The following is a 27,230-nucleotide window of genomic DNA, read 5'->3' on the forward strand; positions in this document are numbered from 1 at the left end:
TACTATATGGATAGCATAGCATTTGCAGTCCTTTACAACAAATAGGGAAATAAATTCAAGTACTGTTGGTGGTAAAATGGTGAGGAATGAGTACTTTGGGCAAGCAGAGCCTAAGCACATTTCTTCCTGATGAGAGCAAACAGATGACAAACAGGTTTGTCAAACTCAGCCCTCTATAATAACAACATCATCTGGGACTCAATCATTCAAACTAAATTAGATAAGAAGGTCACATGTTCTCTGACATCCATGTAATCATTGATGCCATGATATATATTGGCACCATGGCTAAGAGAGCTAGAATGGCACATAATCTAGCCACCCATGCAGGGTGGTCTGTAGTGATTAGAATCGGAATAATTTAAAGTGCTGCTTTGTCGTTAACTCTTTTTTTTTTTTCTCCAGGTATTTGTCAAGTGAATTCTTCTATGATCTTACATAACCCCAAGGTTTCAATGAAAACATTGGCAAAGAAGAAAGTCTTCATAAATGCAGTAAGCAGGTTACAGTACTTTAAAGTACTGATCACACTGGTTGGTGGTGGTTGGTGGCTGGGATGTGCTATGTATATTCACCCATTGTGTGCCTTCAATGGGTTTGGCCAGCAGTTTACGGTATGCACAATATTTAAATTGTTATACTTTCTGTTGATTCTGTTCTAAGTTGGGAAGGAAGTATGAAAGATACAAAAACAATAACACATTATTCAAGTGTTAAAGACTCCCAACTGTCCATTGATTGTTTTTCTATTAAAGATAACCATCATTCGGCTCAGTCTGTAACTTAAAGTTCCCACTCTTCACAACGTCCAGTCTCACCATCGCCTCCAGTCGCATTGTCAGTATTCTAACGTTGCAGCTCAGCCTGGTACACTTGTCCTCGCAGGAACATCACTGCAGGCCCATCCGTCGAGACATACATTTCATTCAAAAAGGCACTGTTTTTCTCTTGCATCTTCTTTTGCATCATGACATCTCTAGACCTTCAGACAGTCAAGGCTGTCCTCGAGTGACCCACTGGCACCAAAATGTTCTGGCTGTATCCATGTTTTGAAATTCCCTAACACATTCTAGAAGTTCAGGACCAGACCTACAGTTTACATGATGATCTATTGCACTGTCCATGGTAGGGTGTATTGGGAATCTAATGATGGAGGACGAGAGGGGTGGGATGGGATCGCTGTTGTGCAATTCTTTTTTTCTCCATTTGGTGCCGGCAGAAGCACGGTAAAAGCACTGTGATATTCTCCAGTCCTTGGGGCACTGGAGGTTTATTGGCTGGTGTAAGAGGCTGTGTCTGGGGATAAATACTGAGGGAAAAGTTTGGAAAAAGGGGCTGAACACTACAGTTGGAGCATGTGTTGAATTGGTGTCCAGGGAAGGCATTGGGAGCCTGTAGATGGCAGTAGAGGGACCTGGTGGAGTGGTTGACAATGCTAGCTGGTGGTCGTAGGGCTAGTAGGGTGGTCCTAGCGGTTGTTGCTAGATGGTGGTGGTGGTCCTAGCAGTTTGTGCTAGCTGATGGAGATGGCGCTAGCTAGTGAAGTTCTGTTGTTTGAGGATGGTGTAGACGTTGTCCACTTTACTCAGTTGCTCAAAAAACGGGATGAGGTCCAGGAGCTCAGTGTCAGACATGTCGTCAAACCATGAGGCCACAGGCACCTGGACACACACACACACACAAAGTAGAGGTAGGATGTATTTCAGCAAGCAATAAATAGTACAGAGCAGACATGGAGACAAAACTAATAACGTTGTGGAAAAACTATTTCCACAACTTTTCAGTGTATGTTGGGTCTAGCCCTGAGTTTTGACAGTTTTGCCCTCAAAAACAGGTAAGAAACGAGATAAGAATTACTTTATAAATCCCATACAGGAAATTGGTTTGTCAGCCAGTAGCTTAAAAAACTGCGAAAGAACATCTACCAAAAGAACAAAGCTGTTGTCAGGGATGAACAGGGAGAGGTCTCTTACGGCGTTGCCAGGGTGAAAGACGTAGGAGGCAGGAGAGTTGTCTATGATGATGACCTTGTTGAGATCGCGACCCAGCCTGCTCAGGTCTTTGACATAATTACCCCGATGGAACACGCACGACTCGCGAAACAGGCGGCAACGGAATGCTCCCCACTTATCCAACAGGTCTGACACTGGGTCTGCATACTGGAGCACACACACACACACAAGTAAGTAGAACAATAGTCAGAAAGTTAGAAAGTCATCAGTTAGAAAGACTGTATGCAGAAGTTTGTCTTTCTCACCTTGGCAAGACTAGCAGTGAAAAGAACACATTCAAACAGCTCCCCCATGCGTTTCAGGAACTCATCCACATGGGGGCGCTTCAGAACATAAACCTACAGACAGAAAGACACAAGATATAAAGGGCCAGCCGAGAACAACACAAAGGACAAGGGCTGGTATAACGGTTATTACAGGCCATTCCCGAGCAGCTACCAAACCAGAAGATCTTATTCTGTCACTACGAATGAGTCTTTGATTTGAGATCAAAATCCTATGGAGATCAGTTCAAACGTATAGTACATTTACAGAGTAACACTCTACATTGAAGCTCTTCTTTCAGGTGTCCTTTGGTTGTGGCCAGAGGTATTTGATGACAGAGGGCGTGCTCCTGAACCAAGTCATCCAGAATAGGCTCTGTCTGGTAAAACAAACTTATCCTGGATTACTTGAACCAGGCTCACTCCCTGGTTCTGATGCGTATGGTTCTGGTGGGTGTACGGTCCATCTTAACTAAGGACTCAACTGAGGACTTGGAAGGACGTCCATGATGAAGATGACCTTACCTGGTGGACAGTACCATCGATCTCAACTGGGATGATGAAGTCTGCATTGCTCACAGGCTGTGAGGAAAATAGAAGTACATTAGAAACACACTCTCACACACAATCTTTGAATACACATAACTATATAGTGAGTAACTGTATATGTTTGGTGGTGGATGTGTCTAAATTTTGTTTAAAGATCCCATGACATGCTGTTTTTGGATGCCTTTATATAGGCCTTAGTGGTCCCCAAATACTGTATCTGAAATCTCTTTCCCGAAATTCAGCCTTGGTGCAGAATTACAGCCACTATGAGCAGTCCCACAGTGAGCTTTCCTCAGGATGTGCTGTTTCTGTGTCTGAAGCTTCAGAATCAGAATCAGAAGGGATTTTATTCGCCATTCAAATGTTGTGAGGAAGAAAAAGCCGGGGCTAACTGCCATGCTTCGGTCGTTTGCAAGCCATGATGTCTCGAGGAAAAACCAATGTCGCGCTTGCACGGTCGTAGCTTGTTTTTTCATTGGTGGGCCAAATTGTCTGTGCGGGCAAAGCAGAGAAGGGGAGGTAACTTTCCGTATTGTGACATCATACTAAGGGATTTTCAAAACCGAGCATTTGAGCTCTCATTTACTAAAAGGTGGAGAACAATACCCAGGGCTTGGTTTACACCTATTCAAATTTCTAGCCACTGGGGGACCAAAGGCAGGCTAGGGGAACTTATATTAATGTTAAATAACCTCCTAAAGTGAAGTTTTCATGTCATGGGACCTTTAAAACAACAGCAAAAGGCCAGCAAAGAACCCAGTCTCCACACTGCCAGTGGTTTCATGAGAACACATTTATCTTGTGTCGTCATCAACCCTGGCCTCTTTTCATAACACCTGCGACACACTGGCAGCATGTACCCCGAAGCGATTGGACCTACAAAAAGTAGATTTGAGAAAACCAACTTATATGCCGAACTCCCCAGTACAGAAGCAAAATAAAAATTTAGTGGAAGTACGTAGGAGGGCAGATCCACGCTAACCCTATTCTACAGTTTAGAAATAACTGTTGGCTGGACAGCCAACACCAATCATGATCATTCAGTTTTTAACTTTTTTATGTTTCCATTTTTTTTATAAATCGGTAAACACACGATTGGCCGTTTGTTACAAGCGTTGTGAAGTTAGGTCTTATAATATGATAGTTCTATAGCCTCTATACCCTACAACTAACACAGTAAAATCTTTTCATATTCGTTTAGTGAAATATATAAAATAACAATGTGTTTTATCATCTTCTAGCCAAATTCGCAAGCGTCACACGTAAAAATTAGACCAGCTGCTGAAATGATTGCTGCGAGCGCGAGCCAACCATGGCACTTCGCAGTGCTTCGCAGCCTGTATGGACGGTCCAATTTGATAACATGGGCGCCAAAAGGAAAAGGCTGTGCTTCCAGGCGCTTTGCAGCCAATCACGGCGCTTCGCAGCCAGCGTGTCCCAAGCGTTATAAGGATACAACAATGACATAAATAAAAACAGAAAAGTACATTAACTTCGAAAATAATATAAAGTGCATTATGTGGCTTTATAAGGTGGTACCACTTTGATATCAACTGATGAAGATGGAATACATTTAATTTTACTAGGATGGTACACTAGCCTTCCTGGTCACATCCTTTTTAAACACACACACACACCCACACACACCCACACCCACACACACCCACACACACCCACACTGACCTTGAAGGAGCTATGGACCAGTGTTTCGTCCAGATCAATCACCACACAGATCTTCCCAGCATCTTTTGACTTGGCCTGAGGGAGCAGTGGCTTCATCTGGACCTGCAATGATCAAGAACAAATTACTGACAATTCATGCTTAAAAAAAAAAGCCTTCCAGCCACTCAATTGCCTAGTTGGTCAGCCAGTGTTTAGTTACCTTGGAGACAGTTCCATTCTCCTCCACCAGTAGCGGGGCATTGTTGTTGACGGGCGGAGATTCAGCCTGGTCATGACACAGGCAGCAAAACAGGCTGCCAAACAATCCTCTGTTCCTGGGCTTCTTAGAGGTAGAGCCGGGGGGGCCTGGTGAACAGGGACCAAGTGGTAAATAAACCAGCCAGTCAGGATGAAACAGTCAACAACTGATATAGATCTAATGTGAGCGGATGAGCCACACCAGTGAACTAATATGACTGATCTAATAAGGGATGAGGCCTTATTAGTGAGCCATCACAAGGTGTGTGTGCCACTGAGGCTAAGGCAGGGGCCTGGGTTAGACTCCAGCCCGGGCCATTTCCGGCACATCCTCCCCGCTCTCTCTCCCCTACATTTCCTGTCACTCTTTACCCTCCTGTCCCAATGAAGCAGAAACTCATGAAAACATATCTTTAATATGTGGCTGAGGAAACTAGTCCACCACTAACGGTAAGTTAGATAACTCCTAACCAGTTAACTAACCTTAGTTAAGGCGCTGTTTAAATACTCCTAAAACCACATCCCTCCTTTGACCTATCCAGAAATCGCTGATCTGAAGAGAGCATAAACATAGGCTGATGTATGTGTAGAGAAACACATGTTGATTTCAACCCATGTACTATCAGAGATCCTGAATGTTCTAGTCGAGGAGGGGGGACGGAAGGAAGGAAGCATTGATGGAGGACTCAGACAAGGCCACTCAACTTCACTCAACTTCCAGAAAGTTACAGTAACCTAATCAGATGCACCTCCCACTCAACATGACCTACTGTGGTTGCATAACTGCTGAAACATCCATTCACATTCCTCATGGACACACACATACGTGAACTAAGCTAGGATCTGTTTCCAACAATGTCCCAAGGGTTCAGAAAAAGAAAAGAAAACGACCATTCAATCCTATTTATGTATGTGATGATGATACTGGGCTATATGTTCTTTTACTAAAATGATGTAATGCAACCAGATCCTGATACAGTATTACAAAGAGATCATTTATAAAAGTACAATTTTGAATAAAATAAACTAAATAGGAATCAATTAGTTTTTGGTTCAGTAATATTTTGTTGGTCAACATAATATACATACATTAAAGGTACATACTGTAAATATAGTAAAGGCCTATATTGCATGTATGTCATGTGTTTGGTCAACTTTACTGTGTACATAAATATGGTTATGAGCAGGCTGTAGGAAGAAATGTTCATTAGAGCCAGTGACAGGATGGTGCACATGAATGCTAAGAGACAGTTTATATCATCGTGCAAACAACCTGCTAGATTACACAGGGAATCACAACTGCATTATATAATTTAGGCCTAAATCATCCTAATGGTGCATTTGATGATGCTGTAAAATGTTTTGGATAAACGTAACAACTACGCATGGAGGTTAGATATCATATTTATTTTAGTAAAATATATATATTTTTTTGTAAGAGATTTTCTTTCACTGCTCCATTTTGGGCATGGCCTTTTGAAAAGGTGCAAACAATCTACTGTTTCTCTCCTTTTTCTCTACATTTGATTATGTCCTTTCCAGTCTCTCCTTCCCCTCCTCTCAAAACGTGACTGTGTTACAAAACACACAACTCTGTGTTGTCCATTTCATACCACTCCTTGCTTTCATTCTGTCCTTTTTTCTTGAATTCCTCACTTTCTTTCTTTCTTTTCTTCCTTTTTTCTTGAATTCCTCACTTTCTTTCTTTCTTTTCTTCCTTTTTTTCCTTCTCGATCTCTGACCCTTTGCTGCCCACTATCCCGGTGGAACCCAAACAGGAAGAGGAAACATGAGGGCAGATTCTTACAGCACACCCACGCCATGGTCAGGACTGTCGTCATACTTTACACAATGAGGGGTACTAACCTAGGACACACCACCACCACCACCACCCCGCACCCACACACACATACACGATACAATGTGACAACATACATTCAGACTTGCTTCACACATTGTGCGGCCTGTTTAGACCTTGGAGGACATGTGTCTAGACTAAAGATTAGGGATGATGTTATACACTAGAATATATTATTAAAGCTATTTTGAATTTCAATCAGACAGTCTTTCTTTTTGAGTAAAATAAGTAAGTAATACAGCACATCTTGATGTCCAACAGCTGCTGTGGGCAGAGTCCAAACTACTTAAAATGTAATAACTAGGTCTATGAAGAGAAAACTTTGGTTTGAAGAAAGGTTTATACAAAACGTGTCCATAGAGTGGTCTACATACTTAGCCTTCTTATACCTTCTTTTGTCATAAACACACAGTAGCTATAGGCCACCCATAATCTCGTCTATTGCTTCACCATAACCACCACTGATGCATTTTCTTTAAATTCGCTATAAGTAATTCACTACTGCACTCGTGGTTGTATATGACCTGGAGAGTGTCTGCATTTTCGAAACTGATGAGGTAAGAGCACACAGTGGACGGTGCAGTGACCATAAGTTGCGTAATGCACCAAGACAGCGGTGCACCACCCCTTTTCAAACTATTCAATCAGTACAAACTCATGTTTGATAACGATTAACTGAACAAAAAATTATCGGAGATTTCTGAGAGAGCAACCGTTGGAGGAAGTATTTGATCATAAAAGTTTGTTTTTTTTGTTGCTAGAACTGTCGGAATAGCTGGCATCGCCTCTTAATTCAGCAAAAGGGTTTGACATGTGGGGTGCAAAACAACTGTGACGTACGTCTAGAAAACTTAATGAAAAACTTACTCTTGTCTCGAACTGAGTTGTTTGCTTCTTCATCTCTACTAACTTGCGTGATTACTGAGGACTGATTGTCCATCACACCTAGAATCCTAGGAAGTCCTTAAGAGTCTTTTCACCAGAAGTTCAAGTGGCCTTTTTATGGCTCGTCTGCTGTCAATAAACTTGCATTAAAAATTATATTTCCTCAGAATATCTAACCCGCATAAAAGCATAATACAAAAACAAACACGATCTGTTCAATTGCATCTCTGTAATATTAGTCATGTAGAGAATGGGTTTAAAGTAAAAAAAAAAAATACACGGTCAATGCATTTACAAAGAAGTTAGTTACTTTGTTTCAATATGGAGTTCAACTCCGCTCTCAATTTCAAGATACAAACATGGAACTGTGCCGTTTCAAGGCCTCCCATTTTACTTAAAGTGGCAACACATCCAGTTTGTCTATAGTGAGATGCTTGTGCATCGTGATAATTGCACGTAAGATCACGACAGTCCCTTAACCTAGAAGTTACATTGTAACTATCAAGGATATGAGATCAATTTTCAAAATGGTCCTGGATACATTTTGGCCGAGTTTTAAAAATCTCCGTTTAAACGTAACCCGCCAACTTAATGTGTAGGCACGGTTTCAAGCTCAAGTTCACAACTTTTATTCGAAACCTTTCAACCAATTTATCGTTGTCTTGGCCTTGCATGTTCATATTTCAGGTTAAATATGCCGGGCTACAGACAGTTTATTGTGTTTCGCGTTCTTTACTGTATTTTACTGCTGGCATCACAGCTACCAACTGCACTGTATTCCGTGCCCAAAGAACTTAGCCGTGTTCAGTACAACTTTTTAAATCGCAAGAAACGCCCAACTGGGGTACACTTGAAACCGGATTGCAAACAGGCGAAATGTCAGGGAGCGTCAATAAAGAGCACATACAAATTTAACCATGTTAAATATTCAAAAGCCTAGAGTAGACAAATATGTTGCATTCATGTTTACTTGAGCAATGTCACATGTATAAGTGAAAAGACCAGATATGTAGGCTATAGGATACCAGATATGCAATCAAGTCAATAATTTTATTAGAGACTTTCATAAAAACATTTCAAACCTTTTCCACTTTATAAACACAGCAAATCGAGACATTTACAAATCTTCAGCCATTCAAATTTGTACAAAAGAGAAACACTGTATGGGAGAGATTCACAAGAGTTTTTCTTCGACCACAAAAATGAGTATATAAGTAAATGTTTTCGTCCATAAGAGATGGTATCAGTTATTATGATATGACAAGTCAATAACGAGTCAAACGCACACCTCACCTATTGTGAATAAGCCATGACGACGGATTTACAAAATAAAAGTTTTGTGTTTTCACGTCATCGAAACCGATAGAGGCACTAACAGATTGACCAAGTCTAGAGTAACCTAAACCACCACCAGGGAGCACTGTGGTCCAACTGACACCTCATTGATATTTATCTACATTGTTGAAGTCGTTTTACAATAGTGAAATAAGATTGCAGTAGAACTTTAACCTCAGTATCTTTACTTTAACAGGACATTCATGTTGTATCACAGACTAACCTAAGTAATTCTAAATTACAGGTATATTTATTATTATAATCCTATAAACATTGATCATGAAGGTGCACTTGTATAGTTGCTTAGTTTTCCAGGAGAAATTCAGAAAAATAAACCCAAAGAAATGCACACATGCAAATAAATTAACATGAAAAAAGAGGGAAACTTCTCATACAATTCCAGGAAGAGAGAAAACATACAATTCTTTTTGGTTTTGCATTAAAAAAAAATTGTAAATAAATGCAACATAAATTAGCAGCATAAATTAGCATACATTATGGTACTTTCACATAATCACTACCAAATATACGAACTGTCAAAACAAGTCTGTGCTCTAAAAACAGATAAATAATGTCCCAGTTTAATTGTGCTGAACAAATCTGTCAAACCGTAATATATTTTGTGTTAACTGAGTGGTTCTAAATTGCAGACACATACACAGAGAATACTCAGGGTAGTAGACAGTTGTCCTCAAACAACCAAATCATGCCAATCAAGTCAACAGAACATGTAAAACAAACTTTAAAAACATCTGTCCATTAGCAGTGTTGTTTTTCCTTGACTCAACGAAGTGATGATTCACTTTGAGATTGATTTTGTCTTGATGCCATAGAACCCTGTAGGATAGAAACAGATCAGTATGATATCACAGGGTCATTTCCTCCCATTAGGGTACATCAGGGTCATTTCTCATCGCAACTGTTCCCAGCTTTAACCTTATGTCTATTTCTCTGGAACAGAATAGGTGGACTGCTGTAAGGATCAAATGCTCATCCAACTCCAGGTCACTCCAAGACACACAGCCTCCATACCTGACCCACAGCCAAAGCCATCGATAGATCAGCAGTGGCCATGTGAATCCCATCCATTCAGATTTGTCCAGGTCCTATCCAAGCTGGGGCCCTTATCATTTCCCCCTCGCCTCACAAAGTGTGTTCCCTCTTAACGTCCAGGAACAAACAGGAGCCAGCTATATCTGAACCCTAACTACCCTCACCTCTTGGCCCCTAGCTGACGCTCACTCAGCGCCTGGCGTGCCAGGTAGTTGTGGGGAGGGTGTGGGCGAGGTGGGCAGATGTGGCGAGGTCTGGTAGGAACGCAGTAGAACCTTGTGTTTGGTGGAGGACTCTGCACGGCGGCGTTCGTCCTCCCCCAGGAACTCTTTGAGGCGGGCAGTGGTGAAGGTCAGAGTCTGTCTGCGTAGCTTCATCAGATAGGAGTCCTGGAGCCAGGCATGGGTGAAGAGGTCCTTAGTGGTCGGACGGGCCCTTTGGAACAGAAGAATTGAGGTAACATGGACCAAAATGTCAGCAACATGAGGTTAATCTATACATCATTATAATATAGTAATATTGTATTGTGATTATATAATCATATTGTTGTATTCCCTGTTAAAACCATCTATTTTCAGATGAAATACCTTTGGCTGGTATTGTATAATAGTACATTTTACTGTACGTAGTACAATATATCCTGCACATTATGATCTCAATGATGATTACTAAATTAAAATAGAGTAATCTTCACCATACAGCAATGTTTTAAACAAAGACACCACTTGCTGTTCATGTCATTTGACACCTAACACCATCTCAAAAAGACGATTACCAATGGACCACAATACGCAAGCAAGGAAGAGAGATGGATGCCTCTTTGAGGGTGCCGTATTTACCAGGCATAGCTGCTCAGCATCTTCTTAATGAAGGTGGAGGCACTTTGGGAGATGTTGGGGTACAGCTTGGTTGGGTCAAACTTAGCTGCCAAGATCTTAGCTTCTGTAAGCTGGGGATCCTTATCCTGGAAAGGTAGTCTGCCACTCATCCTGATAATGAATCCAGACAAGAACTGTCATGAATCAGTATTTGAAAGAAACAACTATACAACAAATTCCCTCTAATGTTGTTTATGTTAAATAAGTATGTATTATAATATAATATAATATTGAAATCCAATGTTGTATCGGTAATTCATAGGGTTGCAAGGACATTTGGCAATGGTCACTGAAACTCACATTATGTAAGTAAGCACCCCCAGGCTCCAGATATCTGCGGTGGGACCCACAACCTCTCCCCTCACCATCTCAGGGGCTGGGGATCCAAGCAGGGGGACAGAAAGGGGAAGGAGGGGCCCAGGGAAGACAATAGAGGAGGTTCAGATTAAACAAAGCACATGGGTGTGTACAGATGGATTTGATTTACTTCACAGTATGAATTTTGGGGTATTGCATCTAACTCAATCAAATACACCCTAAGTATTTGACCATCTGTTTGGAATTCCATAACATCAGCTGATTCATCTGAGGCCATTGTAGTTTAGGATCTTACCCATGTACTCCAGAGTCCCCAGCCCTGGGTTGTACTGCTTCAGAGACAGCGGGTTGAAGTCCTGAGCGCTGCCAAAGTCCACGATCTTGATCACGTTGAGGTGTGTGACCATGATGTTGTCAGGCTTCAGATCCAGGTGCAGGATGCGTCTGTTGTGAAGAAACTCCAGACCCTGCAGGATCTGCACCAGGTAACACACCACGTCATCCTCAGAGTACCTCAACCTACAGTAGAGTAGAGTACAGTACAGTACAGCAGAGTATAGAGTAGGTTGAGCAGAGGAGAGTGCAGTAGAGTAGAGCACAGAAGAAAAGAGTAGATTAGAGTAGGATAAAGTTGTGCAGAGTACAAACGAGTAGAGTGGAGTAGAGTGGAGATGGGTAGAGCAGGGCAAGGAACGGTAAAGAGGTAGAGGTAGTGGAGAGCAAAGAAGAAGAGGGCGGTGTAGATTAGGGTAGGACTGAATGTATCTGTGTGTGCACATGTGTACGTGTGCACGTGTCTACGGCATGAGTGCATGCCCATGTGCGTATGCATGCATGTGTGTGTGTGTGTTCTGTCCCACCTACCTGTCCATAAGGCAGTAGAGCAGCTCCTTGCCCTTGCAGTACTCTGCCACCAGGACCAGGTAGCGTGGAGTGACGTAGGCCTCGTGCAGAGCCATGATCTTGTCGTTGTGCAGAGACTTGAGGATGTCGTACTCCCGTAACACAAATGGTTTGGTCTCCTGGTCATAGGGGACAATCTTTGCCATATAGATGTTCCCAGTGGAGTTCTCTCTGCACTCCCTGACCACCCCGAACCGACCCCTGTAAAGGAGAATCAGGATATTAGAGGCTGTGGTGCTAGGTTGCAAGTGTGCCAGTTCTCTGTGTACATATTCATCCTCCCATATAGACTAAGGTTGGAATCCTGGTACCTAGTAGGATTACCTTGTACTCTATTCCCATTCTCGGTGGGAAGTAGTTTGAAGTTGATAAGACGTAATGAATTTAACAATTGAGCAAAAAAAAAATGAATCCAACTGTACCCAGAACAGTAACTCTTATTGACACAAATGCATTGGTGCATAGTGTAGTGCTTGTCTTATGTGTCTCTCTCTCAGCCTAATAGTATTCTGTGTCAAATCTGTAGGGGATTAGCAGCTATGGAATTATAGTTTAGGAATAGAAGCTATTTCTTAGCAACAACAGGTGTGGGACCCTAATAAACAAACAACACTAAAACATTTGAATGTAGTCAGCATTCAACCCAATCAGAGAGACTGACTCCAACAATCCCACCTGAACACCCTCATATAGTGTTGACTGAAAGCTACATTAAGGACCAGTGTTTATGAATGACTAGACTCCAAGGGGAGAGGGGGGAGCCAGGTCCTTGTTTGCTTCTTATCTGACAGTGAAAAAAACAGTGTTTCGTCTGACAGGAAAAAATCCAAGCCAAACTTGAATCATTGCATCCCATTCCTCTCACCTGGCCTTCTCGTCCAGGAAGGTGTAGGGTTTCTGAGGGACCCCCTGGCGGAGGGAGGTGGAGGGGGTAATACGGCCAGATGGGGTGCCTCTGGACGGGGTACTGGTCCCTTCCCCAAAGGGACTGAGACTGGACACTTGGAGCACCTGGAGATTAGGTCAATCTTTACCGATTACATCACAGTAGTCAGTATGTCAGTAGTATCTTCACAGAACACAATCTGCTAACCTGTCGACTTGAGAACTTAACAAAGAGAAATGCGTTGTTTTGTCTGTTACAGTACAGTTACAGTATGCTTAAGCAGACGCCGTCAAAAGGTACACTGTGGCAGTTTGCATACTCAAAACTGCACCATCATCTGTCCCTCCTTTTGTTCCCCCCTTTTCAGCCCTTCTTCAACCCAATCATCCTATCCACACTGTCACCCCTTCTTCTCACCCCCTTATCTTCTCTCCTTTCGCCCCACCCCTCTAATCACCTCATTCCTATACTCCTCTGACCAGGTGTAGGTGTATGAAGTCTGTGTTAGAGGACGAGTCGACCAGGAAGTAACAATATTGGTATTTGTGTTTACGTATTGCTTCCGAATGTGAGCATCGCCAGTTACCTGGGGAGAGAAGGAGGGGGCTGCCAAGGGGGTGGGGGTCACTCGGGCGGTGGTGGCAGGTACGTAGGAAGGGATGGAGGCCAGGACGGGCTTGGTGGGGGTGGGAGGGGGGCTGACCAGGGGAAGAGGGGATGTAGGGGGGGTCTGGGTCATGGGGGGCACCACATTGACTGGGCTCTGGGGCTTGGGAAGGACGAAGGGAGGCGGGGGTTTGACCATGGGGGGAGGAGGGAGAGACAAAGGGGGGGTCGGGGCGGTGACGTTTGTGGGTGTACCTGGGGATGTCTCAGTGATAGTGCTGGAAGAGTTAGAGGGTGGAGGAGTGGAGGGAGGAAGGGGGAAGGGAGTGGGGGAGGGGGAGATGGAGGACACCGTTTTATAATGGGGTGTCATTTGGATTGGTTTGAGGGGGGGGGTGGTGATTGAGGAGGAAACATTTGGAGCTAAGGGGGCGGGTACAGTCTTTACTATGGCAACTGTTGGTGAGGATAGTCCAACTACAAAAAAATAGAAAAAGGCCATCAATCCATCAGTCAATGAATCAACCAACAAATCAATGATTTAGTCAGTCTGTCAGTCAGGCAGTAAATAAATAAGTTGTAGTTCTGTACTTTAGTTAGTAGTTGTACTGTACTTTGTTAGACCAATTATTAAATCATAGTAATACTGTCGCTATACAGTGTAAAGCTTTGCTTCCTATGTCTAGCTATCATCTGTGAGCCTCACCTGTGGCATCCAGGCTGACTTTGTCAGAACAGTTGCTGTAGGGCCCCTGTCCTGCCTTGTTGACACAAGCCACCCTGAACCTGAACACGCCCCCTGCAGGCAGGTCCGTGACGTTGTAGTAGCAGTCACCCACGCCCGTGGCGATGATCAACCAGTTAGTATCTCCTGTAGGGAGGAGAGGGGGAGGTCAGGCAGGGATGGTGGATTGAAGGATGAGGTGAATTGTAGGTGGTGGAAGGTATGGAGGGGAGTTACAGTAGATCGATGAAAGGTTAAAAGGATTCTAATGAACATCAGCTGTGGTATTTAACAGCAAGCCCAACTGGAATGGTTGGACATGTGCATCAGTACTGTGACATTCACTGTGACCAGCTGCAGTACCAACATTACCAGATGGTAATGTTTTCAAGAGCAAATGCAAGATTGCGTGAAAAGGATTCATGAAGAGAAATAGAGAGAGACAGAGAGAGAGAGAGGGCGAGAGAGAGATAGAGAGAGATATAGAGAGATATATAGAGAGAGAGAGAGAGAGAGAGAGAGAGAGGGCGAGAGAGGGCGAGAGGGCGAGAGGGAGAGAGAGAGAGGGCGAGAGAGAGGGCGAGAGAGAGATAGAGAGAGATATAGAGAGAGAGAGAGAGAGAGAGAGAGAGAGGGCGAGAGAGGGCGAGAGAGAGAGAGAGAGAGAGAGAGAGGTGGAGCTAAAAGTAAAAATGAGAGGGGAGACAGGAAGAGTTAGGCAGAAAGAGGACTGATAAACAGAGATAGAGGATCTCTGTCTTTCTAACAAAGATATAGAAAGAGAGAGAGACAGAGAGACCCAGACAGCAAAGAGACAACTTACCCTCCGTCTTCCTCTCCAGGATGTAGCTGCAGGGGGCCTTGGTGTCAGCTGGCTTCCATAGCACCAGGGCTGTGTTGTTGTAGGTCTGGGGGACCTCAGGGGTCCCTGGTCGCTTAGGAACACCTAGGGCGGGGGGGGGGGGTGGTAGTATGGTATATAGGGTATAGGGGTCAGGCGATGAAAAGGAAGGGATGAAATGGTGGTATGAAAGGGCATGAGAAGAAGGCGTGACCGTGTGTATTCGAGGATTGCATAGGAAAGTGTGGAGAAAGGGAGGTGGAGGAGAGGATTGGAGAGGAGGGAGTGTTAAATGAGGGGAGGAGAGATAAAGCGAGGTAGACGGGTGTGGCGGAGAATATGATTTCTTTTCAGAGTGTTGTTCAACCAAACCAAATGTGACACTAATAACATTCATAATGAAGCGCTGTCCTGACCACCATGCACACAAACATCTAGCCAATGAACTGTCTAGAGAATCCTCAATCCAGCCAACGAGCTGGGACACAAATTAAATGATGAGGCACACAGCTCGAGCAGACGAGATTAGTACCACTCCTCCCGGTTTTCCTAGACACTCAATCTTTTTCCTGGTAACTAGGCTGAAATGCATGGTATTGAATCTGACAGGCATTTTGTACTCTGGTGGTCAAAAGTGACAAAAGTCACCTTGCCACTGCCGTTCATGTCCGTGTTTGTAATCTCTGAGAGTTTTCATTATTTATGGTCAAATAGAGTGGACAGAGGCTCGATGGATGGAAAATTTAGTTTATGGACATTAATGTAAAATTCAAATGTACTCATACTTGATGATAATTTAAGACTCCATTAAAACAGAACATTTTACGTTAAGAATATCAGCTTGTCAGTATACAATAATTGATTAGAATTTAAGCACAACATCGAGGTCTATCCTTCTACGACTCATAGCAATATTTCTATAATGTGAATGTCACAAACACATGGAGGCCATAAAACGTTAATGTAATCTCCCATGAACTCATTAATATTCATACCTATTCATATGTTTCCACACTCTTAATTCAAATCCAATTATCTAAAATCTGCAGTGCTACATCACATTATGAAGACTATTATTTCTTTGAAAGGGCAAAACAGTATTTTTCCATGATAAGATTCAACTTGAGTCCATTAAGACCATTAGCTCTGCTCTCTCTGAATGGAAAGTTCTGTTCTTTCTTGGTCTTGGTTTTCTTAGTTTTTCCCCCTTATTAAACACCTTTTACTGATTTAGATTATTGTTACATTCTGGGTTCTCCATTTTCAATGTACTGTTTGGTTGTTCATTTTGGCTGCTGCTTGTTAGAGCAACCCATTTCTTCAGTTTAGTTTCCCATGTTCTATGTATTGTTTTGTGTCTACACAACATCCAACGTGTTGTGTTCATTACACTGAAAATATGTATGGTATGTCTCGGAGAATGTACCCATGAAAGCCATTCAAAAGTTCACAGGAAAAGAGAACGATGCATCTAAACCCAAACTGATCTTGTTTCCTCATTCCAACCTCGACCTGCCAACACGACCATGGAAGAAAACGGCTAGCGAAACAGTTTTCTTTCTAAATGAATTGAACTTCACTGCATCTGAGCCCAGTGTCGGTGTGCAGTGTATGACTCACAGGCGAGGGATAGCGTGCAGGAGCTGGTGATGGTGGCGAGGGTGTTGGTGGCGACACACTCATACAGCCCGCCGTCCCTCCTCCCCGTCTTCATGATGGTAAGCAGCTGTCGGCCGTCTGGGTGCGAGATCAGGTTCATACGATCGTCCAACTCAAGGGGGCACTTATCTGGGAGGCGAGGAAACAGAGAAAAGAGAGAAAGACAGATGGAGAGAACAAAGGGAAAGGGTGACGATTAATAAGCCAATCCGGCTTATCAAACACTTTATTGCTTTGATATGTTTTGATAAATAAATAAGTTGCAATCAAAACGGTACCGTATGTCACTTAAGCCTGGTGCATAGAAGCCTATTGTCTAGGTGTCCTGTGTGGATAGTACATTTCCACCATGGATCTGCAGTGGGTCCACTCACCTTTCAACCAGGTGATCTGTGGGTGGGGACTTCCAGCAGGGAGGCAACTAAGAGTGACAGGGTCTCCCTCCAATAGCACGTGGTCCCTCAGCTTGATATGAAAAACAGGTGGGAAGTCCGAGGTCGAGCGAGAAGACGATTGGCTGCGTGAGGGCTCCTCCTCTTTGGTGGCGGAGGAGGGCAGGTCAGTCTGAGATGGGGTTTTGTCCTTCTTGTTTCGACTGAGACCCCACCTGAGGGACACAATGGAAAACGGACGAATTAGCCCAAAAATCCTTCCATTCATCCATCCATTCCTTTTCTCTCCCATCATCCTTCCATCAATAAACATGTATGCCCACACCATCCACCCACTGACTCGACTATGTGTTTATCCCTCCCTCCATCCACCCCTCTTTTTCCATCCATTCCTTTCTCCACTCATCATCCCTCCATTCCTTCTTCCATCCCTCCATCCCTTTGCCCACCTGTCCCAGCGTGACCTCCGGTCGACCTCTGGGGTGTGGGAGGCGACCTTCTCAGACTGGTTGCTTGTCGTGGAGTTGACGGATTCCCTGGACGCCTCCGTGCCCGTCTGTTTGGCCAGCTCATTCTCCGGGATGCCCATACCCCTCAGACCGCCACCCTCGGAATGGGAATGGCGATGGCGCGAGAACAGGGGAGTTCTCTTCCCCTCAGTTTTCCCTCCCTCCATCTCACCACCCTTCCTCTCCTCTGACTGGCTCCTCATCTTGGTAGAGATTACAGCCATCTTGTTCTCGAACTTCCGTCTCATGGCCAGGACAGGCGAATCACTGACCTTCTTAAGATCTTTCTCTACTTGCTCTTTGCTGTTGTCTTCTTCTAAACGTGCCCCAAGCTGTTCTTTCCCTTTCTCTTTCTCCTTTTCTTCTTTCCTCTCCTTCCTTTCTTCTGACTGGGTCCTGATCTTGGAGGAAATACTCGCCACCTTGGACTCAAATTTTCGCCTCATGGCCGAGACAGATGAGTCATCCACCTTCCGACAATCTCTCTCCTCCTGTTGCCTGATTGGCTGGCCACTGTCAAGGTCCTTTGTGTCCAGAGACTTGCTGCGCCCAATAGCCCAGGTCACTCTGCGCTTGCTGGCCGAGGGCTCCACCACCTCCTTCGGTTTCTCTTCCTTGATCTTCTCCTCTTTGGTTTTCTCCTCCTGTAATATCAGGGAGCTGACAGTGAGTTTAGTGGGTCACATATTTGAAGAATAAGCATCAATCTCATCAAGCATCATCATCATCATCATGACCATCATCTTAACTATTACAAGGACCAGCGGAACAGCAGGCCGTCATCAACTGACCTTTTTATCTACAGACGACGTCCTCTTCGCCCTCATGGAGAACCGTCCAATCAGGCCAAGTCCCGGGTCCTTCTCAACCTCCCTCAAGTCCTGCACAGACTTGGACTTCTCTTGGAGTCCAACGGACACCATCTCCAGAGGGGCCCCCAGGGCCCCTGGACGGTACACCTCTTCTCCGCCTTCCCCGGCCTTCCGCCCCAGCACCGGGGATGTCTTCTCCTCCGACTTAGCCCTGGTCAGTCTGCGCAGGCCACGGGTTAGCGACGACTCGCGCTTCTTGAATCGGGCCTCGAACAGCTCCTCTGAGTCTATGTCCTTGATGTCGGTCCTGAGGAGGGGCTGGCGGGGCGTGGTGGGGCGGTCCGGCACCGTGGTGGAGGAGGAGGAAACGTTGGAGGAGACACTAGGGCTGCGTTCGCTGATGATCGCCACTTTGGCAAAGACAGCAGGGTGCTCAGGGGACACTGGGGAGTCAGTGGGTTTGGAGGGTGAGGGTGTGAAGGTGCCAGAGGGAGCATGGGCTTGGATGTCAGACCGTTTACCGGAGGGCACGACAATGGCCTGCATGGTGTCAGCGTAAGCTGATGTTTTCCTTTCTTTCGCTGAGCCGGAAGGGGAACCCTTGCTAGTTTTCTTTTCATTTTGACTCATTTTTATCTTCTTTTCGTCATTCTGGTCTTCCTTATCGTCCTCTTTCTCTATGACAATGATGGGAGCTAATACAGAGGGAGACCTCTCCTGGGAAGGAGCCCTCTGCGGTTCTGGAACACCTCCTCTTCTTTCCTCTGTGACTTTGGTCCTTCTCTCAGTGCTTTTATCTCCTGCGATGTCATCCTGGCTTCTGTCCGTCTCCTGCGGTCTAGTCTTCTCTCGTGCCTGTTGGTCTTTTCTCTCTGGGCCAGGCAGGATGGAGGAAGAGGGTCCTCTTGGAGAAGCTGGTCTGGACTCCAGCTTGGTTTGCTCTGTCAGAGCTGACACAGAGGTGGCCTCCTGGAGCTTCGTAGCGGCCCCAGTAGTCCCACTGCTCTGCCCTGCTGAGGGGATCTCTAACGGGCCTCCGAAGCGCCGGCGCAGGGGCATGGGCTCTGAGTCCCCCTGGGTGAACGATGTACTTTTCCTGAACACTTTGGTCTTTGGCGTGTCCTCCAGAGGGCCGTCGGAAGATACTGCCTTGGTGAGTGGCGCTTCCGCGGGTTGACCCGACCTGGATCTCCTCAGGTTCCGGTCGAGCGATCTGGTCCGCCTTTCATCGTCCATCCCTAGCGTTTCGAACAGCGGCCCTCGGAGTCCGCTCATCTTCTTGTCGGAGTTCCCTCCCCTCAGAAGCCTCTGCCTCATCAGCTCCAGTTTCAAGGCGTAGTCCTCCTGGCTGAGCCTGGCCGTCCCCGGGCTGGGGCTGCGGCCTGGCAGCTCCATGGACACGGCCTTCTTCAGATTCCTTTGGCCTGCTGGGTTGGCGTCCGCCTCTACAGTGCCCTCCTCTGGCTCAATGTGGAGCAGCAGGGCGGAGTCCGCCGAGCTGCCTCTTCTCATCGTCCGCCTCCTCGACTTGCTCTCCGACTCGTCCGTTTCCACGCTTGATCCCTTCTTTAAGGGGACTTTCCTCGTCTTCGCCTCCATCTTCTCCTCTTCCGACGACCCCCCCTCCTCCTCTTCCTCCCTCGTTGGGATCCTCTTCCTAGTCCTGCCTCTCACACCGCCACCATCATTTCTGGCCGCCGCGATGGGCTCCTCTTCTTTTTGCGGGGCTAACCCTGCCCCCTCTATTGTCCCGTTGGAGCGTCCGGCAGAGGAGAGGTCATCGTCCCCGGGTAACTCATTGAGGGAGACGCGGGAGCCAGAGAAGGCCATGGACAGGGGCATGGGGATGAAGGGCAGCTCGTCCACGTCTTCATCGGAGTCGGAGGACGAGGAGGGCGGAGGCGAGCCCTCTTTGAGGTGGCGGGGCACGGCAATGGAGATGTGGCTCGACGAATCGTTGAGCAACTCTGGGATGGTGCGCATCACCATCTTTGACTTGTAGCTAATAAGAGAGCGCTGGGGAGAAGGAGTGGAAGACAACAGAATGAGAGAGAACGGAGGAATGAGTGTACAAAAAAAAGCCACTGATACAAAAATAATTTTACAAAAAATCCGGAATGTACCTGCCACCGTCGACGAGACTGTACTTGCTTTAGCATGGCTGTGTGGATATTCTTGTTGTTGGTGGACTGGGTAAAAAAACAAAACAGGATTAGATTAAAGCATATTGAGTCAAAACATTTCAATTTACACCTTCCTTAAAGTGCAAATACAATCCAACAGACATGGCTTCATTTTGTTTCAAACTTCCTTTACCAACCTTGAACCAGGGATGTCGAAGGCATTCTGTATCAGTAGGCCTCCTGAGAAAAAATTATAATTCAAACAATAAATGTATATTCACCAAATCAACCAGGAATCCAATCAATCAGGAAACCATTACGTCAGTCAGTCAACAATCTATCAACCAATCATTCAATGAATCCTACAACCAACCTACATTACATTAGATTGTGTCAAAAAGATTTGTAGCCAGTAGTGCTAGCTAAAAGCCTGGGACCCAGCAGCAGCGGTCTTCCACTCACAGGCTGTCAGACACGAGCAGCTTGATGACGAAGCCCTTGGCCTCCCTGCACAGGCCGCTGAACATGCTCTCTTCAAACGCCACGTTGAAGCTCCTGATATTCAGCACCGTGCTCCGGTCATTCTCACCAGCGAACGGAGACACGCCTGTCAGGCTGCAGGAAGACAAGCATTGTTCAAAGCTTGGTCTATGGTGAATGAAAGGTGCCTGCCGTGTTTTGTGTCGTTGTCACATAGAACGTTGCTAGACGATGGATTCTGTTTCAAATCTTGGATTCACTGGCCCCAGTGTCAGAGCTACAGGATACTACTATCTGCACATAGTTATGGTTTTATTCTCATACTGAGATAAATATTTCTGTAGGGCACACCGGGGATGGTTGTTGGTACCTTGTTTGGTAAAATGTCTGTCATTTTAAATGTATGATCATGTTTAATTCACTTGTTTTTTTTGTTTGTTATAACACTCACCAGAGATAAGTTATCACCCCAACAGGCCTAGAAGAGAAGGAGAAACAGAGAGAAAGAGGGACAGAGAGAAAGAAAAAAAGGTTGTACGAAAGAAGGAATAAGGAGAAAGAGAACGCAGGGGAATGATGAGGAGAGAGAGAAAGAGAACGAGGAGAGAGGGGAGAATGGAGGAATAGAGAATGTTTTAGATTCAGAGAGCTGAAGGAGAAGGAGCCACAATGATTCATCACAAAAATGATCAAAGGCTCCAACCGCCCTCCTCGCCCCCCCCCCCCCCCCTCCTCCTCCCCCCCCCCCCCCTCCTCCCCCCCCCCCCCCCCTCCTCCCCCCCCCCCCCTCCCCTCCAATCCCCCTACAGGCCCCCCATCCCTCTGTGTTACCAGGTGGCTCACCAGATGTCTGTTGCCTTGGAGACAGGCGTTTGGTTAACAATCTCCGGGGCAACGAATTCGGGCGTGCCATACTTGCAGTAGTGGGTCTCGCTGGCCTCCAGTCTTGTGGCATTGCCAAAGTCACACAGACGGATCTGGTCGCTGGCAGAGTCTGCCATCAGTATGTTCTCAGGCTGGAGAGGTGGAGATGGAGGGATGGAGTTGGACAAAAGGAGGCAGCGAGGAGAGGTGGGACAGGTATAAAGGAAGACAATTAAACAAACATAATTCGAAAAACAATCTGTTCAGCCTAACTGACCAGAACCCTAACCATGACTGAGCCAGATAACACAGATCTACCTTGATGTCCAGATGAGCAATGTCTTTCTGGTGGAGATAGCTCAGACCTTCCAGCACCTGGCGGATACAGGACCGGATCTGCAACACAAACACACACACACACAAACACGCACACTTTCAGAAAAGCTATGAACTAAATGTGTACTAAATGCGTAGTTTAAAATGAACCCACCTCAGACTCCATTACAGAGGTTTTCTTGCTCAGTCTCTCCAGCAGTTCCTCCTGGCAACTTCACACACCAGTTGAGGATCATAAAGAGTAACCTTTCATGGCGATTGAGTATTTATTAGAGACGGAGGTGGAAAAACACACACAAACACGTGCGCACACACACACACACATTCCCCCACGCAGACACACACACACACACAAACACATCAAAGTGACCCTGCGGTGCCAGCGATATGTGAACACAAACGAAAACCCCATTGCTCAGTCCTAGAGGTGGGTGGCTGAACAGGGGATGAATACTAAACTAGGAGAACTCCCACACGCTAGCTCCCCGGTTAATTCTGTCACTCTGGGATGAGTCAGAGGGAGAAGCAAGGTTTCGGTACATTGATGCCTGGAGGGGAGCAGCATAGACATTAGGCTTTCTGCTCTGTGCTCACCACACACAGAGAGCAACATCGAGGATGTAAGCCCTTGCTATCCCTCTCTGTTTCTCCATCTCAATGCATCTCTCTCTCTCTACATATCAAGAGGGAACTGTGCCGAAAGCATATCACGAGCCATTTCGAGTCTCCGCACTCCATGTCCACCCTAGTGAGGACGACACACCCAGGTTAGGATACAGCTCCGTGATGATGACGACCATGTTCTTCTTCTCGAAGGCGTCGTGGAAGTAGAGGATCCTCGGGTGGTCCAGGTCTGACAGCAAGCTCAGTTCCCTGAGGGCAGACGCCTTCCGCTTGGCCCGCGCCGAGATGAACTTGGCGGCAAACTCTGACTTTCCTTTCTTCTGGACCACTCTCTTCACATACGAGAAGGCCCCCCTTGGGATGCAGGCAGGCGCACAGTGATGATCCAGTCCCATTGTTTCATTAATAGAACCACGTCAAAGAGTATGCAATATAAGTTCTTTGACCAGGTTGCATAGGGATGACATCATTATGACTAGTTTTAAAGGAGCATGTTGCATATTGATGACATCATTAGGACTAGTTTCACTGGAGTACGTTGCCCAGTGTTGACATCATCAGCCAAACTCCACAGGAGCGAAGTCACCAAGTGTTAAACTGGATTGAAAAGCCTCCATTTGTTAGTTTTGCCGTGTGTGTGACTCACCGGCCTATCTCCTTGTGGATGTTGAAGTAATCAGTCAGTCTCCTCATTTTCCTCAGGATGGTTGCCTCGTCCTCCACTGGCTCCACTACTTTTTTTCTCTCTGAGGAGAGAGGTTTGGTGTGTTTGTGTGTTTACAAGTGTGTGTCTAGATCAACAGATGGCTTCACAGTGTCAGACCCCCTGTGTGATCCCACCCATATGCTGCAAACTCGGATGTGTGATTTCCAATTAAAACTAGATGAGGCCAATATATTACAAGGACAAACACAACAAATCCACCTCAAACTCATATTACTGGCAGCAAACAGTTGAATATTCAGTGATTAGAATATGATGAACAGTTAAGCTTCACAGGGATTTAAACTGAATCATCATGTTTTGACAACATCTCAAACCAAGAAAGTCAACTTGGACTGCTGTAGTTCTTACAGAGTTATGGACGTGTGTTAGAGGTTTTCTGACTGAACGAAGGTCCAAGTAAAAGTGTTTTAATAATGATAAAGTATCTCATAAATTCTCTTAAATATGTATAAATATTAAATAAATATGGTATGTGTACATATAGTTATCAATGTCTAATTTCTGGTAACTGTATGAATAACAAAAACAAAAGCCAAACAGATTTGACATAATTAATGCAGGGACCAGTGTTTAAGGGTGTGTCTCTGACCTGTGTGTACTGTGAGTTCTGCTTTGCAGGATATGGATCCAGCCAGGTTCTTAGCTGTACACGTGTACACCCCAGAGTCTTCTGGCCGGGCGTTCAGAACCACCACGGAACACTCTGCGTCGTCGTACACAAAGGTGAAGTGACTGCTCTCTGATAGGAGTACATCGTCCTGGAAACAAACAACCAATCAGGTCCTCTGTAGGGAAATTTGACTTTTCTTTTAGATTTTTATGGCAATCGTTTAAAACTATTTATTTTGGTCTTCGTGGATTAAAGTAATATGTCCATGAACCCTAGGAAGTCAAGATTGTGAAAAGGAAGTACTAGCCTACCTTGTACCAGAGGATGTCAGGGTCAGGCTTTCCCTCCACCACCACTGCAAAGCGAGACGTTTCTCCAACATGGACGTCCAGATCCTCCATGATGGTTTCAAACTTGGGAGGCACTAGTGGAGGACAAAAGAAAGAGTCAGTCTTTCTTTCTTCAGTCACTACATCTCAAACTAGACACTTGTCATGGATCGGTATTTGCTTAACAACTACATCCATCCTACTTCCAGTTTTTCAATAAAACTCATTGATCACAACATCAAACTCACAATGACTGATGAGATGTGTTCAGATTCTAAGATGTGTGGCTTGGAACACTGACCAATGGCCCATGACCTAGGACCTGTGACCTATGAGCTCACCTGCCATAGCCAGCTGGAGGGTGCAGAGGTCGCTGCCAAACTGGTTGGCAGCCGTGATGACCAACTGGCCGGTGTCTGTACTCCTGACCCGTTGGATCTTGAGCGAGTGCTGGTCGTCATCAGGCATGCTCATCTCATACATCCCTGGCTTGTTCAGCAACACCACCCCACGCCTGGAGAGGATACAGACGTCATAAGCCTAATTAGACTGGACTGGATTCTTCAAAATTAACTGTCTTGATAAAGAAAGTTCTATGATTTAAAGTATATTTCTGTATTTTGTGTACTGTACTACCCTCTATGAGACTTCCTGAGGAAGATCTATATAGTCTAAACTACCATATCTACTACTATATCTACAAAGGCTTTGCATGTAAAGGACTTTTAAAAGAATGTTCTAGATGAAAAATATGTCCACAAGATTACTGACCTTTTCCAGGTGACCACCGCATGGACATGGTTCAGCGTTATAGTGATGGTCACTGATTGGTTCTCCACCACATACATTCTATCTGGTTTGTCCATGATGATTGGCGTTTTTCTCAGATAAGGACCTGATGGTGACCAATGAGAGACGGGAATCAATGGAAACTAGACCTACGGTCCCACAAAACCACAATTCTTTATCCTGCATCAATTCTATCGTTTACATTTCAGTTAAACATTGATTTCCATTAAAGATAAAAAGACAGTAAATGAGAATCCAAATCTTCTTAACAATACTGCTGAGTGCCACACACCTCTGTCCATGAGCTGCACCAGGTCTGTGGAGGGTGAGGGTTTGCTGAGGACCTTGGAGGTGGCGGTCAGGACCCGGAAGGCGTAGCGGACACCCTTGGATAGCGAGGAGACGGCGTAGCTGGTCTCTCTCAGGTTGGAGGCAATGATGGTCCACTGGATAGAGCCCAGAGCCTGCTGCTGCACAGCATAGAGCAGGGAACTGGAGTCTGGAAGCATACAGGTTGGTATAGCTCCATAATCAGTTATCAATACTATGTTTATAGTTATAGCATGTCAATAGGAAATAATAATGCCCATGTAGGCTGATTATAATTGTCTGCTATCTGTATCCTGTCATTTTTTTTATTTAGCCTTTTCAGAGCCAGGTTAATATGGTAATATATGTTGTGCTCTTTGTACTGCAACCCTAGCCGCGGGAACATATTTTGTCAGGGGGGTGCTGGGGGGCTTAATGTTGCGAGGCGGCAGGGACGTACTGGGAGTAAAAATAGGCCCAGGACTTTGATCCAGACCGGCCCACCAGAACTGTCACCCATATACGTCACCACAGCTGCCCTGCTAATGCAAGCATATTCTGTGTTCAATGTGATGCAAGTTTGGGAGTTGTATTCTTAATGCAAATTTTGGGGTCTTCATTTTAGTGCAAAATAGTTTAGCTTTATGTAAAATAAACATTGCAGTTTTTCAATTGGTAAAACCTTGTCTAGTGGAGGTGATTTCTTTGTCTTTTAATTTTTCAGCCCCACTCCACGTTTTTTTGCCTGGTTTCCATCGTTATTAGTCTCCCGGTGCTCCCGATGGCCAGTCCGATACTGTGGAGCTGTGCCACGGTGGTGGATTTTTAAGTCATATCATTTTAAATTCTCGTGCTGTCAGGGCTGCAGCACCCTCAGCACCCCTAGTTCCCGCGACCATGACTGCAACATATGAATGTCAAATAGTTTACAGTGACTCGATCCATAATAAAATAACATCATGAAATTCCCATTTTTTTGATGGGGTAGATTATTGAAGAGGGATTTATGAGAAGCTGTCAGTAGCAGGTGGAAGACTGAAAACCAAAGATGGAACCCCATAGAGGACTACTTAGGGCCAAAGCAATTCTCAGCAACATTAGGACACCTGTGTAAACACCATAAATGTCTGATTAGCAAAGTATATAGCCTACTATGTACCTATTGACGGGTCAAGTCTCTTTGGTCTCTTCCAGCTCAGTGTTATAGTCTTCCCTGTAATGGACTCTACCACTGGTGGCCCGTCAGGGGGGTCAGGAACAATATCTGCCAATGAGGAAAAAATATTTGAGCCATCTAAAACAAGCTATAAGCAGTAACTAGTTTGTCTAGGTACAGAATGGGACTAGGGATGTCACTGTGACATCGAAATCACATCACCACAAAATCAACAGGAATATTACAGATGAAAATCACCATGGAGGCCAACGAAATATGCAGCCGGTTCAAATTGGCAACAAGAAGGATAGCAGGAAGTGACACACTGTACCTATAATGTACAGGTGTGCATAGCACGCAGCCTTGCCCAGCTTGTTGGAAATGACGCTCTTGTAGACGCCACTGTGGGCGTGACACACACTCCTGATCACCAGACTATAGACATCCCTGTCTGGAGGAGGAAGAGAGAGGGAGTGAGGG

At 45.3% G+C, this 27,230-nt stretch overlaps 2 protein-coding genes across 5 annotated transcripts in view; both read right to left on the minus strand.

Annotated features, from left to right (window-relative positions):
* Positions 1–1,404: 1,404 nt before the first annotated feature.
* Positions 1,405–7,842, minus strand: LOC124474396 (carboxy-terminal domain RNA polymerase II polypeptide A small phosphatase 1-like). Its single transcript, XM_047030462.1, has 7 exons — positions 7,470–7,842; positions 4,707–4,852; positions 4,508–4,609; positions 2,801–2,857; positions 2,258–2,350; positions 1,974–2,159; positions 1,405–1,661 (listed from the first exon to the last, which is right to left on the minus strand). The coding sequence occupies exons 1-7, from the start codon at positions 7,540–7,542 to the stop codon at positions 1,533–1,535; spliced, it is 786 nt and encodes a 261-aa protein (XP_046886418.1). The 5' UTR covers positions 7,543–7,842; the 3' UTR covers positions 1,405–1,532.
* A 715-nt stretch (positions 7,843–8,557) lies between these two features.
* Positions 8,558–27,230, minus strand: part of spega (striated muscle enriched protein kinase a) — a 42,053-nt gene continuing 23,380 nt past the window's right edge. For 2 of the 4 annotated variants that reach the window (XM_047030821.1, XM_047030825.1), the window contains 29 exons: positions 27,082–27,201; positions 26,754–26,858; positions 25,578–25,784; positions 25,268–25,391; positions 24,838–25,010; positions 24,479–24,591; positions 24,147–24,315; positions 23,477–23,576; positions 22,984–23,184; positions 22,361–22,418; positions 22,189–22,266; positions 21,850–22,022; positions 21,458–21,484; positions 20,989–21,141; positions 20,724–20,766; positions 20,527–20,592; positions 18,383–20,419; positions 17,532–18,235; positions 17,065–17,297; positions 16,652–16,819; positions 15,014–15,136; positions 14,173–14,337; positions 13,447–13,943; positions 12,840–12,985; positions 11,936–12,175; positions 11,367–11,590; positions 11,054–11,129; positions 10,715–10,864; positions 8,558–10,310 (listed from right to left, as the gene is read on the minus strand). In XM_047030821.1, the coding sequence (XP_046886777.1) occupies positions 10,061–10,310; positions 10,715–10,864; positions 11,054–11,129; positions 11,367–11,590; positions 11,936–12,175; positions 12,840–12,985; positions 13,447–13,943; positions 14,173–14,337; positions 15,014–15,136; positions 16,652–16,819; positions 17,065–17,297; positions 17,532–18,235; positions 18,383–20,419; positions 20,527–20,592; positions 20,724–20,766; positions 20,989–21,141; positions 21,458–21,484; positions 21,850–22,022; positions 22,189–22,266; positions 22,361–22,418; positions 22,984–23,184; positions 23,477–23,576; positions 24,147–24,315; positions 24,479–24,591; positions 24,838–25,010; positions 25,268–25,391; positions 25,578–25,784; positions 26,754–26,858; positions 27,082–27,201 (6,923 nt within the window). In that variant the 3' untranslated portion in view covers positions 8,558–10,060. The remainder of the gene's footprint in view (positions 10,311–10,714; positions 10,865–11,053; positions 11,130–11,366; positions 11,591–11,935; positions 12,176–12,839; positions 12,986–13,446; positions 13,944–14,172; positions 14,338–15,013; positions 15,137–16,651; positions 16,820–17,064; positions 17,298–17,531; positions 18,236–18,382; positions 20,420–20,526; positions 20,593–20,723; positions 20,767–20,988; positions 21,142–21,457; positions 21,485–21,849; positions 22,023–22,188; positions 22,267–22,360; positions 22,419–22,983; positions 23,185–23,476; positions 23,577–24,146; positions 24,316–24,478; positions 24,592–24,837; positions 25,011–25,267; positions 25,392–25,577; positions 25,785–26,753; positions 26,859–27,081; positions 27,202–27,230) is intronic. The other 2 variants (XM_047030824.1, XM_047030823.1) reach the window with 2 other exon arrangements.

This window comes from Hypomesus transpacificus, chromosome 12 (assembly GCF_021917145.1).
Source record: "Hypomesus transpacificus isolate Combined female chromosome 12, fHypTra1, whole genome shotgun sequence".
NCBI lineage: Eukaryota > Metazoa > Chordata > Actinopteri > Osmeriformes > Osmeridae > Hypomesus > Hypomesus transpacificus.